The sequence below is a fragment of the Vidua chalybeata genome, chromosome 3 (genome assembly GCF_026979565.1).
Source record: "Vidua chalybeata isolate OUT-0048 chromosome 3, bVidCha1 merged haplotype, whole genome shotgun sequence".
Lineage (NCBI taxonomy): Eukaryota > Metazoa > Chordata > Aves > Passeriformes > Viduidae > Vidua > Vidua chalybeata.
Window position 1 is genome coordinate 19,428,086 of NC_071532.1, and position 14,492 is coordinate 19,442,577.

The 14,492-nt window shown below is 40.8% G+C and overlaps 1 protein-coding gene across 1 annotated transcript in view; it reads left to right on the forward strand.

The window, feature by feature from the left end:
* The window catches only part of DAAM2 (dishevelled associated activator of morphogenesis 2), a 170,579-nt gene that overhangs the window by 119,147 nt on the left and 36,940 nt on the right, over positions 1-14,492 (forward strand). Inside the window, exons 8-14 of the mRNA XM_053938696.1 lie at positions 541-644; positions 1,781-1,847; positions 2,736-2,853; positions 4,342-4,480; positions 5,900-5,958; positions 6,339-6,523; positions 7,440-7,757. Coding sequence (XP_053794671.1) covers positions 541-644; positions 1,781-1,847; positions 2,736-2,853; positions 4,342-4,480; positions 5,900-5,958; positions 6,339-6,523; positions 7,440-7,757 — 990 coding nt within the window. The remainder of the gene's footprint in view (positions 1-540; positions 645-1,780; positions 1,848-2,735; positions 2,854-4,341; positions 4,481-5,899; positions 5,959-6,338; positions 6,524-7,439; positions 7,758-14,492) is intronic.

Here is a 14,492-nt window from a genome sequence, read left to right on the forward strand (position 1 = left end):
TTTGTGACACTGGCTTTTTTTTCTTTTTTTGGTTAAACCACAAAAGGCGGCAAGCTCATGAGAGCTATCTGACAATGTATTTGTGTCTGTCTCTGGGAATCCTGTAACATCCCACTGAATAGATGTAAGCAGGTTTGTCAGAGTATGTGATTTTATGTGTATGGTTTTATGACAAATAAACAGAAAAAAAAAAATAGGAGGAAGACTGCAATGCTGTTCATCCGTAACCTGGAGGGGAACCTCTAATGGACTAGCAGGGTAAATGCCAGTAGCTTCTGTTCCTTATGGAACAACAAGGAGTGTGCTGTCCTTATGACTGAATATGCAAAATTCATAGCACGTAAATGTACTTTTAAGTGAAATGGAGGCAAAGGCATTAAGTCCTTTTTTACTTTCTTTACTGAAATTATTCATCCTGTGAATTTGGTGTCAGGATAGAGAATAATAAAAAGAGAAGAACTGAAGTTTTAAGTAAATGTTTTTAAAATGTGATTGACAGCTCTTGAAAACAAATAACTTTGTTTTCCCTCAATTTTTAAGGACAATTTGGAGTTCCGGTTGCATCTCCGATATGAGTTTCTAATGCTGGGAATTCAACCTGTCATTGACAAGCTCAGAGGACACGAGAATGCCACACTGGACAGGTAACACTTATTTTCTGAGAACAGCTACTGATGAACAGAAAGACTTCTTAGAAACTCTCTCTATTTGAGACAGCTGATTCTGTCTCTTCTTAAAACTGACTCCATAAAGGCTGTGGCAAAGGACTTCCTCAATTGCTTTTCCTTTCAGCTGGGGCTGGCAGTCAGAATGAAAAATACAGAAAATATTCTAATTGTTTTCTCTTGAAGCACAACTGGAACAAAAGCCTGTCCTGGTAGGAGGGAAGGAACCCAGTTGTTCATTGACTTCATTGTGACTGAGAATGTGTGGTCTAAGTGCAGGTTCTGAGTTTCCAAGTTGTATGACTACAGTTTGCTGCAGAGCTTGAACCAGGAATGATGCTTTTGATCTGCAACATTATAAGCAAGAATAAAAGAATCTGTCCTATAGGTAATCTGTATCCCTTTGGACAGTAACCAGGAGTGTTTAGGAGGGACTTAGGCCACTTCTGGATTTTACAAGTTAGGAGAATAACAAAGGTTTGAGAGGATCTCAGATGCCTGCATTACAAAAACTCTTCTACCAGATCTGCACAGGGGAATGTGCCACAGCCTTTCTCCACATCATCTGCTGTGCTCCAGTCTCTGTGTAAGAAAAGTCCAGATGGTCAAATGTGTCACTCACCAGGTCACCCAGATCCAAACGTAGTCATGCTGCTGTGCTTATCAATAGGCATATCTAGAGACTGTTGTGAACTGATCCACTGAATGCATTTCTGCTTCAATGTTTAAAAGAAACAACTTGTTAATGATCCAATACCTGGCTAGCAAGTATGGTGTGGACGTTTTAGGAATGTATTATCACTGCAGGCATTGCATTCATCAAAAACAGAATATCCCTTTCCTATTTTATGTTTTGTTTTTGCACCTTACCTCAACACAGTGACTTAGCACAGCAGTTAAAGAATGTGTATAGCTCTGCCAGCCTTTTCTTTTGGCCTGTCACTGACCCCCTTGCCTTGCATACCTGTGGCAGCACTTCATGTAAGAAAGGCTTGCCAATTTCCACATGTTCTGGCTGAACTGAGATATTGCTGCTTCTCTAGTGACACACTTAGTTTAAGTCTGAATCATGCCACAAACATTGGCAGATGTTTTGTTATTCTGTTTCCTCTTAGACATTTAGATTTCTTTGAGATGGTCAGAAATGAAGATGACTTGGAGCTTGCCAAGCGGTTTGACCTGGTAAGTTTTTCTTTGTAGTATCTGAACTTGCATCCATTTGGGATGCTTGGTGAACTTTTCCTTTGTGCTTCCTAAAAACTAATGTTTGACTTTGATGCTGAGAGAGGCTGATGTTCTTGTTTTCACTGTTTCTCATTTAGCAAGCAGGAGGTTTGTACTGCTTGAACAGTGAAAACAGTGGTCACACAAAGGATTTCTGATGAGTGTCTTTGATAAAAACTTCTTTCTTTTGTTTGCCTGAATGTTCAGGAGTGAAGGAGGTTCTCAACCTTGCTCTCAGGTTCTCAGTCCTGATGATCTGGATGCCTTCTAGTTTCAGACATCCCCTTTGCAGGACTATGGGTGAAGTTTGGGCTATTTTCTGATATCCTTCTCAAGATTACATGTAACTCGGCTGACAACTGTTGCCTTAGAGCCTGTGGAGAGGATCAGTATTTTAGAATATGTGAATTTTAATGGCTAACATAAAAACAAAGACAAACTTCTAGCATCAATAAAAAGCTGTAGGGTCCTGAATGGTTTAATCCCCTCTTTCTTTGTGAATAGCTCTTGCTGCACACACAGATACAGAACAACTGACCCTTTCTTGCTTAGCTTCTGCTATTTGTGCCACCAGTTTCTAGGACCCAAATGTTTTGCTTGCTCCAGAACAGTTCTTGGTGGCTTTGCATGCCTCCCACCTTTCTAGCCCTTTACTTTGGGGATCTTTTCCATACTAGGTAGGGATGACAATGGTGGTGTCAAAGATCCTTGGAACCTGCAGCTGGACATGGCAGGAGACTTAGCAGAGGCCCCACTGCTGGAAATTTGCCTGTCTTTGTATTGATTGGTTCTTTCACAGTTAATCAGGCTTTCGCTGTAGATGGTTTTTCTCTTCTCTTGTTTCAGATCCACATTGATACAAAAAGTGCCTCTCAGATGTTTGAGTTGATCAAGAAGAGATTGAAGCATACAGATGCCTATCCCTATTTGTTATCCATCCTCCAGCACTGCTTGCAGATGCCATGTGAGTACATTTACGGATTTGCAGATGCCATGTGAGTACATTTACGGATTTGCAGAGCAAGGGCTATTGGAGAAGTGGGTGAAACTCTGGTGTAGGTACAAATTCACAGATACCAGGGCACACACTGCCCTTGTCTCCCATTCAGAACTTAGCTGTGGCTAATGCACTTGGTATCTTACACTGCAAAATTTTGTCACAATACTTAGGGCAGCAGTTTGACCTCTCTGCACTTGCCAATAAAATTGAATAGCTGAGACATTCCGTTAGTCACTGATAGAGTTTTTAATGATTTTAAATCAGAAGTTTTAAAAAAGAGTCCTTGTGCTATAGATCAGGGAATTCCCAGAAATAGATAGAATTTAGAATATTTTAAAAAGACACTGAGGATTATTTTCTGGTGAAACAGTACAGTACTGAAAGCTGTTATGCCACTGGGAAATTCCACAGTAAGTCTTGAGGCTGCTAACTCATGGCAATGCATCAATGGAGAGCTTCCAAACTCAAAGTGAAAAATAATATTGGAATTTGTTTCCAAAGGAAGTGGTAAGAATCTTCTTGTTAACTGCAATAAAATAATTCAGTTATGCATCCAGAGTGTAACAGCAAGATCACTAAAGAACTGCCTGCCTTGATCCTGTTAGGAGTGAGGTGCTGGTCTTCCATTACTTTCATCCGTATTTGAGCAGTCAAACTGAGAAGGGAACATAAGGGAGATGTACTGGTGTGTGCTTTTCAGCAGGTAATGTGATATGTGGTATGTTCTCAGGCTCTCATTAGATTCAAGTCCAGCAATGCACAAATTTGAGCAATGCTTTGTCTCAGTGGCCTCTTTGATATTAGTCTTTAGAGCAGAGCTTGAGCTTTATGTATTGACTGGGATTTTTGTTGGCAGAAGGACTAAATCCTGTTAGGCCAGAGCAGGATTGTACTGGAGCAGTTTTAAAGAATCTAAAGATCTAGGTTATGTAACTTAGAGAATTGAGGTGGATTTAATGTTGCTCTGGCTCTTCTGTTTGGACATCCATGGGATCAGTCCCTTTGGTTCAATTTCTGTTCTTTATCTCTGCACTTTCCAGTCATGTTTGTACGATTTTTTCATGCCAGTTGAGTTTCACTGACCTGCAGATAACCAGGCCTGCAGATAGAACATCTCATTGTTTCTACAGTGACCTCAACATCAAGCCCCAGAAAACACTGACTGTTATCACAAAGGAATCCTTTTTATAAACGTTTAAAGTGCAACTTATAGCTAACCTGTCAAAAGGGTTGCATAGCCTGAATGTGCACATCAGGCACAAAGTTGCTGTCCCAGTATGCCAGGTACTTGTAAATAATCTGCTAGCAGCTGTTCAGAGTTAGTCTTTGTGTTCTGTAATTCATCGCGTACAGGACTGAGATGAAGGAGGAAAGAATGCCAGTTTGTTGGCAGGTCTGTGCACTTCGGCATGGAATTAGAAGAGCTCATGGGTTGGTCTTTTTTCAATACAGATAAGAGGAATGGAGGCACCTTCCAGCAGTGGCAGCTGTTGGACAGAATACTCCAACAAATTGTTCTTCAGGATGAACGAGGAGATGATCCAGATATAGCTCCATTGGAAAACTTCAATGTCAAAAATATCATTAAAATGTAAGCTGCTTTTTTATTGTTGATTTCTGTAATGCAGGTAAAAGGATATGATCAGTATGCAGGTGTTTAAGAAATAAAATATCATATGTGAGGACTTTCTTATTTCAACTTACAGCTTCTCATTGTCTTGTTAAGTAGTTAAGTCTTCTAAGTAGTTTCCTTCTAATGACATCTTAGCTTGGCAGTATTTCCTAGCAAAGTCCTTGTATTTGACTTCTAGTAACTGTTATTCTGGTTAGAAGACCAGAAAAAATGCTCATGATTTTATAACAAGGCTTCTTCATGTGCCTTTTTTAATTCAGGATGCTCATGAAGGCTTTCCTTGATATTAAAAAGTAAAAATAATACCATTTTCTCTATGTAGATCCCATTCCTACTCATGAGCACACGGTTTAGAAAGATTGCAAATAGGGGAAAGCAGTCCCCACTTGGCACACAAAACCTCTTACCTCTTCATAAAATGTCTGTTTGCTCTCACCCACAGACTTGGTTGAGGGCATTACCATTATTTTTTCCCATAGGACGCATCATTTGAGAAGTCTAGCTACATGAGCTGGCTCGCTTCTCAACTTCCCTGTTCTCAGTCCTTTTTTAGCCAAACTTTTGGATTCTTCATTTCGTCCAACTGCCTCTGCAGGTAATTCATGGCCCATTACCCTTCCGAATTATCCACTGAAAAGAACATTTACAGAACATAAGTCCCATATGAAACCAAATTCTCCTGTACTAAAAATTTAACAGTTCCTTTTGTTATAGGTGTGAGCCAAAATGAAACTGATTTCTTGTCATGGAAAAATGCAGTGGTGTTGAATACCAGACTTCATTGTAGATTTCATGCCTGATCTTCCTTTTCTGCTTTCACAGTTACTTCTCATTCTGCGCATCTAATCAATCCCCAGCATGCTCTGCATATTTTCTCTTAGTTATAGGAAATGGCTGTGCCAGTATGAGATATGAGAATTGCCTTGTTACTGTTCTCTTCCAAAAGAGAAGTGTTCTTCATCCTTGTAAGAAAGAAAAAGTAGAACCACAGGAAGTAGAAGAAAACAATGGCAATCTGGTCTTATATTAAGGATGGGGTAATTTGTACCCCATAGCAGCTGTGATTATTTTAGTGATGACTTCTCTCTTTCAAAATAAGTAGACTTCGCACTTTGAGGTCATTACCTGAAGAGAGAAATGTATCAGGACTTTCTTCCACAGTCATCCCTTTTTATGACATTGAGTAAAAAGGCATCCTTTTTCTATTAGCTCTAGGCTAGGGAGCAGAATCTGGATCCAGAAGGACCACTGGCATGATCCTGTATAAACTTGTACACTTACCAGCTTGCCTTTTGCTGATCACTACGCATAATGGCCACTTGCCTTTCAACCTGGGTAGCTCAGGAAAAGTTTAAATAATCTCATTTCATCTTTCAGGCTGGTGAATGAAAATGAGGTCAAGCAGTGGAGGGATCAGGCAGAGAAGTTCCGGAAAGGTGAGTTCATCCTCTGTGCTTGTGTAGGCAGAAACTGATCCTGATTCATTCACAGAGCAGCAAGCAGCAGAGCTGGGCACAACTTTTCCTTTTGCAGACATTTTGTGTCCTGATGAACAGTTTATGTGTTTCACAGGATGAGGGTTCCTTCAGTCCTCACATGAAGTGATTTTACAGTCTAACTGAAACTTAGGCATTGCTGTCTTGATCACTGAAGGTCACTGTCAAGACAGTCAGACTCTATTTTCTTTTTCTTGCTCTCATTTTACATCCCTGCTTGAGCTGACAGAAGTGTCAGCTTTATTTCAGTATAACCTACATCTCCTCAGGGACTGTTCATGAGCTTTGTTTCATCAGTCCCACTTGCGTGTTCCCCCTAGACCATGCAGAGCTGATGAGCAGGCTAGAGAAGAAAGAGCGGGAATGTGAAACAAAGACCCAGGAGAAGGACGAAATGATGAAGACACTGAACAAAATGAAGGACAAGCTGCAAAAGGAATCCTTGGAGCTGCGCCAGACCCGAGACCAGATGAATGATCTGGTGGCTCAACTTAATGAGTTCTCGGTATGAGACTGGGAGTCTTCCCCATCCTTGTTTAAAGGCTACTAACTAGTGAATGATGAACAAAAGCATGTTATGTATGAAGCACATTTGTGGTCATAACAGAGAATACTTAGAAGCTGCTCAGCTTTTAGCTGAGACCAAAATCCCTGAGCTGGTAGTATAAAATGGTTAATGCATGGGCTGCTCCATTCCTTCTCCTCAGCCACCTTCCTTGCAGGAGCTGCTTAGGCATGCATGTCCTCCTCCAGCCATAATTTTCACTGCTGAATGGGGTGACCCTGGTTGTTATTTCAGTGGAATAGAGAGAAACCTCCCTGATACAAAAGTATATAGGAAACAGGATTCCTATCATGCTGCAAGAGCATCTGAGCTGTCTCAGAGCTCTGCAAAAGTGACATTTGCAGATGCTCCCTCCTGTTTGGTGCTCCTTCTATCCCAGCAGTGTGTCTGAGCCACCAGAACACAGGCCTGAGAAGTTAGACACTGCAGGAAGCAGATTGATTCCCTCCTCCCCTCTCCCACTTTGCATTAGTGAGGCCTAATGACAGGTATTCAGTGTTTCAAACCCTTAGCTTTTAAACCCAGGAGTTCAAAAGTTCATAAGATTGAACTTTTCGGTTTTTTCATACATAAAGAGAAAATAATACATTTTGGCTTCTTTTACTAGCTTTCTGTTTTTCTGAGCCATTTATGGTTCCTTTTTCAAGCTCTTCTCCACAACTCCTTGGGCTTGAAACTTTCTCTTAAATGAAAGCTGAGATTCCTCCCTTTATTGCATGGCTTTGAGTGCAGGAGGCTTTAAAGAAAACATCAAATATTTTGAGAGAGGTAATAAAATCACATCAGCTGGTAACATGAAGTTATTGTGCCTTTTAAACTGTTTGCTTTCTTTTTCTCTGTGTTTTTTATCTTCCAGCAAGGGGGCAGCATTTCCTTCCCACCCCCACCACCCCCTCCTCCAGGTGGCCCATTAGCTTTGTCCTCTTCTCATATGTCTGAGAATTTGCCACCACTGCCACCTCCTCTGCCTTTCTCCAGCTGTCCCCCCCCACCTGCTCCACCACCTCCACCAGGAGGACCTCCTCCTCCACCAGGAGCACCACCCTTCTTCAGCATGGGGGTGCCACCCCCTTCAACAACTACCTTCAGCACCAGTGGCCCCAGTCTGAAGAAGAAATCTATCCCACAGCCTTCACATCCACTGAAATCCTTCAACTGGGCTAAGCTGAGTGAGGTAAGAAACTGCATTACTCAATTGATTTACTTTCTGAGTATACCCCAGTGTTGGTTAATGCTATGAAATGCAAAGTGGTATAGAAGCAAGTAGCTTTCTGTGGGCTGTGGTCAGTAGGAGTCATTAACTGTATTCAGGGATTCTCCCCAGTCGTCCAGCACATCCCCTGTGATGAGCAAGGTGCTGGATAGATTGAGCTGCATAGGTGTGGGCCTGCAAATGATCTGGTCAAGCAAAGCTGTCGTGGGGCTGAATACGTAAGTGAGAGCTGGACATCTCCAGGACTGGTGTGCCAGAGCTGCCCTCACTTGTACACCAGGAAAAAGGGTGACCAGAGCCAATGTGGGCAAAACATGGTGAGAGCCATCTGGAAAACCAGTCACCTCTACTCTGTAGGAGCCATCGCCAAGGAGAGAAAGGTGTCCTGATTCTCCTCGCTGTTTGTTCATGGCCATGAGGGAAGCTGCCTTTCTCCTTGAATTGTTAGAACTGTCTATAGGTGATAAAACTCCAGGTTGGCAAAAAAAACCTCAGAGGACTTGGATTCTTCTGTTGCACTCATTTTCTTCTACCTTGGTTGTGTCTCCTTCCCCTTCACTTCTCTCTCTTCCTTTTCTCTCTTTTTGCCTTCTTCTTTTCCCTCCCCTTCTCTTTAGGTCTTAATTTTTTTAACTGATTTAGAAAGAAAAAAAGTGTCTGTGTTGAGTTTGGATTTCTGCCTAGAAACCCAGGTTCTTTTTAGACTGAAATTCACCCAGGGCCCAACTCCGGCATTTGGAATGAGTGTCCAGGGACCTCTGGAATGCCACAAGAATTCTCTCTCCCCCTCTCCCCTTTTCTTTAAAATAAAGTTAAGTGAAATATTTGCTGGACTGTCTGTGCTTGTCTATCAAGGCCACGTGGGGGGTGTGAGAGAGAATGTAAGGACGAGGATTTATTTTCCTTTGCAGAACATGGAACTTAGTGCTCTGAAGAAAAGAAATAATAGCTAATATATGTGTATATATATGAATTTATATGAAAAAGAGAGTCACAGGTGTTTCTGTTTAGTGTACAGTAACTATAGGCTTATCTTGCCCTCTGGATAAGAGTGAAGGCAGCTGTGCTAATAAAATTGAAGATCTGGGTGGTGAGATGGCTAAAAGACACTATTTTGAGGAAGGCAAAATAGTTGGGAAAGGGGGCATAAGAGGGTAGGGTCTTCATTTTGGCGTGTCTGCCAATGTTAGTGTTTTGAACCTGGTATGGTTTCTGCAAAATGGCAGAGGTTGTGGTGTCAATACAGGTGGCTCATGTTGTTACTTGGGTTGCACTTTGTTATGGAATTATTTAATTTCATTGACTGCTAGAGAAGCTGATATGTTTTGGTCATCTTCCTCTGTTATCCTAGATTTCCTGCTTCGGTATCTTTTTATTCACATGGATATGAAACCTCTGAGCACAAAGTCATGAGTAGGTTGGATGGACCTTGTCATGCCTTTTGTTACCTTTGCTGCACTTCTGTGGTGTTCTCCTAAACTGAGCTGTCAGAGTAGCCAGACTGGAATAAATGAGGACTCAAAACAAGCACACTGTCTGGGAGCAGCACATCTCAAGTTTTTGAGCCTGGGAAACTGAGGCTTGGAAGTGTGCACAGTATTTTTGTGGTTTGTGGTAGGGTTTTACTTCCAGTTCACAAGAATACAACTTTTCCCCACAAAAACATTTTGAGGATCAATACATGAAACACAGCAAGGTGAGGAAACACAGCATTGGAAACAGCTGTGCATAAAGTTAGGGCTGCAAGTAGGTCAGATATTCAGCTCTTAGTTATCTCTGCATACTGTTTAGACCACCTTTCTCTAAGCAATTAGTACAGAATCTCCCTCAGGAGATTTTTCAGGTAAGTGTGAAGATGACTGAGGCAGCCCACATGAGAGCAAACTCCTCTCTATCCATCCAGCCTGCCTCGAGGGAGTGAGGGAAAGCCAACAGAGGCCAACAGGAGCGCGAACAAAGCTGGCTGAGAGGGATTTGTCTGCAATATACTTTCTCAGTAGTGGAATCAAGGCTGTTCTCCAGGGCAATTCATATGACACCTTTTTTATTCCAACACTGATTTTGTCTTGGAAGAAAAGAACTGAGCTGTTGGGTGTTAGGAGAAATATCAAATATAGTCAGGCTCTTAGCAGTTGACAATGACAGATTGTCCACAGTTCCCATGGGCACCACAAAAAAAGGTTTGACTGGAAAGGATCTGTGCTTCTAACAAGGAAACTCCAACAGCCCACTAATTTCCATTGAGAATTAAGGACTGTGTGTTAGTCTTGATGTAAGCTAATGACCACTGGCAAAGACATTTAGATGCTTGGATGGGCTGAGTTCTGATGAAGCCCTTCCACACCACAGCTCCATTCATACAACACTGTAGCATTGTTTGTGAATTCCATTCATACAGCACTACACTAGTGCTGGTGCCAAGGATCTCCGTTTTTTAAGAAAAAGATATTGCAATATAACCACTGTAATATCCTGGAAGGATTCCTTTCTTTGTTTCTGGGCAGCAATGCTCTCTCGCTCTGAGTTTTACACAACACCAAAGGTCAATCAGGGACCAAACATTTATGGTAAATCCAAGCAATGGACTAGTTTCAAGAAAATTGGAAGTATGGTTTAATAGTTACCTATTTGTTAAATATAAACATATTGATTGAAGCTCAGAATAAATTAAGTCAGCCTTCAACTACTCTGCTTCTTATCTCATGTCTGGGGAGGCAGGTTGTCATCAAGTGTCCTGGTAATGACTCTCATCAGTGATGTCAGAGAGAGGCTTTCTTTAGCCAGCCCTAAATAGACCTGACTGGAATAGTTTCATAAGGAAGGTATTTGTTCTACATTCCATATAGGAGTTTTTGAAAAAGCTCAAAACACACACACACAGAAAAATCAAAACCACCAAACCCAATCTCCCAAACCAGTCATATAAACAGAAAATGTTCATTTTGACACTATTTTTTTTTTAATGTTTCTATAATGTTATCAATGATTTTGATTTCTGGAACTTTTTTTCCTAAAAGCAGACTGAGGTTTATGACATAAAATGATGAAGGACTGCTGCTAGAGATTCAAAGTTAATGGAAAGAGTTCTCCAAAATTTCATTGTGAAACTACTCATAATAGCTGTGGTGGTGCTTAGGCCTATAATGGAATAAAATAGCTATCTTGATTAAAAAAATAGGCAAAAAAATGCAGCTTTTGTTTGAAGTGGATTTTTCTCACACTGAAGAAATGACCTAATATTAAGAGAAAAGTTTGGAAAATGTGCTTTGTTCATATCACTTTTCAGATTCATAATGGAATTCTCAATTAAAATTTTAAATTGCTTCCACTTTTCTGGTTAATATTCTACAAATATTAACCTGCTAATAGGCAGAATTGCCTGCTCCAGTATTCACAGAACACTCATAATTTCTGTGGTTTCTCTGAACCTGCAGGTCAAACAAAAGTCCTGTAGGTTTTCACTCATGTTGTGAAGTTACTGAGGCATGATGGACTTTGATGCCTTCCAGAATATCATTATTTATCTATCAGGGTAAATAAAATCATCTTTTAGATGTAGCTTTGTAGTGCCATGAAACGCTGTCATTTTCTAATGTTGTTATGTCCCTCAGCAAACTGGGATTCATTATAAAGGTGGAATGATGCAACTGCTACAGCGAGTGTTAAATGCAACATACCAAAAACTCAGCTTGATGGAGCAAATGCCTTGTCAATACTTGTTCTCATAATAAGATGTTTCCTGACCTGGTATGTGTCACCATTTCATTAGAGGATGCTTGGAAGTACAGTTCACAGGGTTTGCTATTCCAAGTGGGCCAAAATTTTCCAAAGCACAGGAACCACAGATCTTGGAAGATTTGTAGAATGAAAAAATGAATGAATAAACAAATAAATGAAGATGGAGAGAAAAACATTACAGATAAAATGACTGCTCTTTTTTAAGTTTCTTTTTTTTTCTTTCTAAAGGGGCAGCAAAGAAAAAAAAACAAGAAAAGAAGGAATAAAGAATTTATTTTTAAATTGTTATTTAGGGAGCATAAATATTTTTATGGTGCTGAGGGAATAATTTATCATAGCAACCATATTATGCAAGTCTGTTTCTCTTAAAATGCTCTGTCTTCTCTGGCTGATGACAAGGAACTATCAGCCAGTTAATCCATAACTGTGTAAACTGTGTACCAAGAGTTGAGTCCAGGAAGTTATCTGGTAGCAACATGAAAATTTTCAAGGACAGAGCTTATAGTAGAAATAGAAGGGACAGGCCCATTGGAAATGTGAAGTTGTTTATACCTCTCCCTGCCTTGATTGTTCTTTGACTGCATTAGCCCTAAAATGTGATTTCTTTGGTCAAAGTTCTGTTTGTGAACACCATTGCAATGGGTGCTGCTTTGGAATTTGTCTTTCTGCTACAAGTAGCATACAAACCATCCTGTACGGGACCAGATTCAACCTGGCTTTTGAAATGAATCTGAAGTAGGAATAATTTTCACTGGGTTGTTTTCCTGGGAAAGTAGTGGGGGAACTACTCTCTGCAGTCCTCTTCTGAGTCCCAGAACTTCCTGATTTGGCACCTTTGCAGTTCATTCAGACTAGACTGTTCTGTAGGACGTTTTCACTGTTCTTGCCATTAGTGAGGAAACCTCACTCCCATGAGATTTTTGCTGCTGGACAGGTAGATGGGCAAGACTCATGAGTAGCTGTCTTGAGTCGCATCCAGCCTCTGCCAAACACAGCATACAGCTTTTTGGCATCCTCAGGGCTCTATCCCAGTGATGACTGAGGGCTCCTGTCAAGAAATATTCTACCATTTCAATGTTCGATTGGACAGTCTGAAACAGTGAGGCACTCAGGGAACTGCTCTGCTGTTCAAATACATCCAACAGGATTTATAATTCATGGTTTACAAAGCCAGCCTGGAAATTGAATGAGAGTGATTACTCTGCCTGGATGCTTCTGGCTAAGATTGGCAGTGGAGTTCAGGGATAGGAGAAAAAGAAAATTAATTTTGTCTCCTATTGCTGGGAGGCTGAGATGAGCCTCCCAGACTTGTTTGCCGTGTTACAGTCACATGTTCTTCCTACTATGGAAAGAAGAGCCACACTGATTGCAAGGGATGATACAATGATATTGGTGAGCCTAATCAGGGATGGGTGCTGCTCCCATCTAGGATATGCATTCACTGTGAATAGCACGGCAGACACTCCTCCTTACCCTCAGGCACTCACAGACTGCTTCTGGAGAAAGGGTGTTGGTTTTTCTTCACAGTGTCTGCACTGCCAGGAATTTCCTCCAGAACACTTCACACTTTTATTTCCCCCTCATTTTATCCTCCTCAGTTTTTTTTTTTTTTCCTTGCTCCTTGAGCCTTGTGGCTTAGCACATTTCCCTCATTCCTTTTGATGACTCTGAATGGGAAGTAGAGCCTGTTCTTAATTAGTTCTGATAATGAAGTGCTAACACACTTTGCTGTGTAGGTACAAGTCAGATACTTCTGAGCTGGAACCTGTGTGAGGGTTTCATTGCTATTGCTTGTGCTTCCTGGCTTTCTCTGGGTCAGTGTTCTGGCTCTTCATCTCCTGAGATTTGCTTAGGTCTTTTCTTACAAGTCTTTTTGTCCATTTTTTTTCCTTTTAATCAGCATTTTCATTATTTTTGCAGTTAATAAAGTACAATAAATATACATGTCGTAAACTAAATGAACTAAGAATAGTGGTGTCAGTGGTGTGAAGAGCACCCAAAGCTTGTCCCACACAAGATACACCTTAAGAGTCAGTAGGAAGGAGAAGGTAGCTTGATCTTTGTGTCCTCTGCCAGAAAGGATATCTGTCGTGAGAATGTCAGCAGGAGACCCAAGACCTTCACTTGGTGATTGCTAGGGTGATTGCTGATTAGTTAATTCGTGTACTACAGAACCCTGTTTATTCTGGGTTTGATGGACAGCAAGTAGGAGTAGAAGTCTGTGCCTGTCTCCCTCCATGCTAATTATTCGCCAGAAAGCTAGGATTCTTGGCATTCAGGATAATGTATCATCATAAGGGTTGTAAACATTTCCAGTTACCGTGAATGATGCTGTTTCAGGGATCTGGGTATAGTTTGTCTATCTGGCTTGACAAAGACCTCATGTAGACAAGGGAGTTCATGTAATAAGAAACAATTAGACTTCAAAGAATCAAAAGCTTAAAAGTAAAATAAAATAATAATTTAAACTACTTTCACAGGCAGACATAATGAAAACCACACACCCTTTAGGCTTTACAAAAGAACCTGGATAAATTTGCAAAAGGGAAGATGTGTCTGGGGTTTGTCATGCATCAGTGCTTTTCCTAAGCTTTTTCCTCTTGATGGTAACACTCCTTTCAGCATGACCACTGTCATTGTGTTAGATGGCCACTCTTGAAAGGAAATATGCTGTGGGATCATGGATAATGCTTGAGATGTGGTCTGCTAGTCTCGGAATGTGCCTTTTCATTAGAGGCTTGCTGTGATGAAAACTACAAAATAGTATTTTAAAAACAAACAAGAAAACCCAAACAAACAACAATGAAAAACCCTAAAAAAAATCCACCCCAAAATTAAACAATATTTTTTCTCCTTTGAATCTTGAAACAAAGCGTGTCCTCTAAAATGACAACAGTAGTAGATAGCAATGTGACCAGTGAGTAGAAGAGAATGATCTATCCAAATGGGATTGGATGG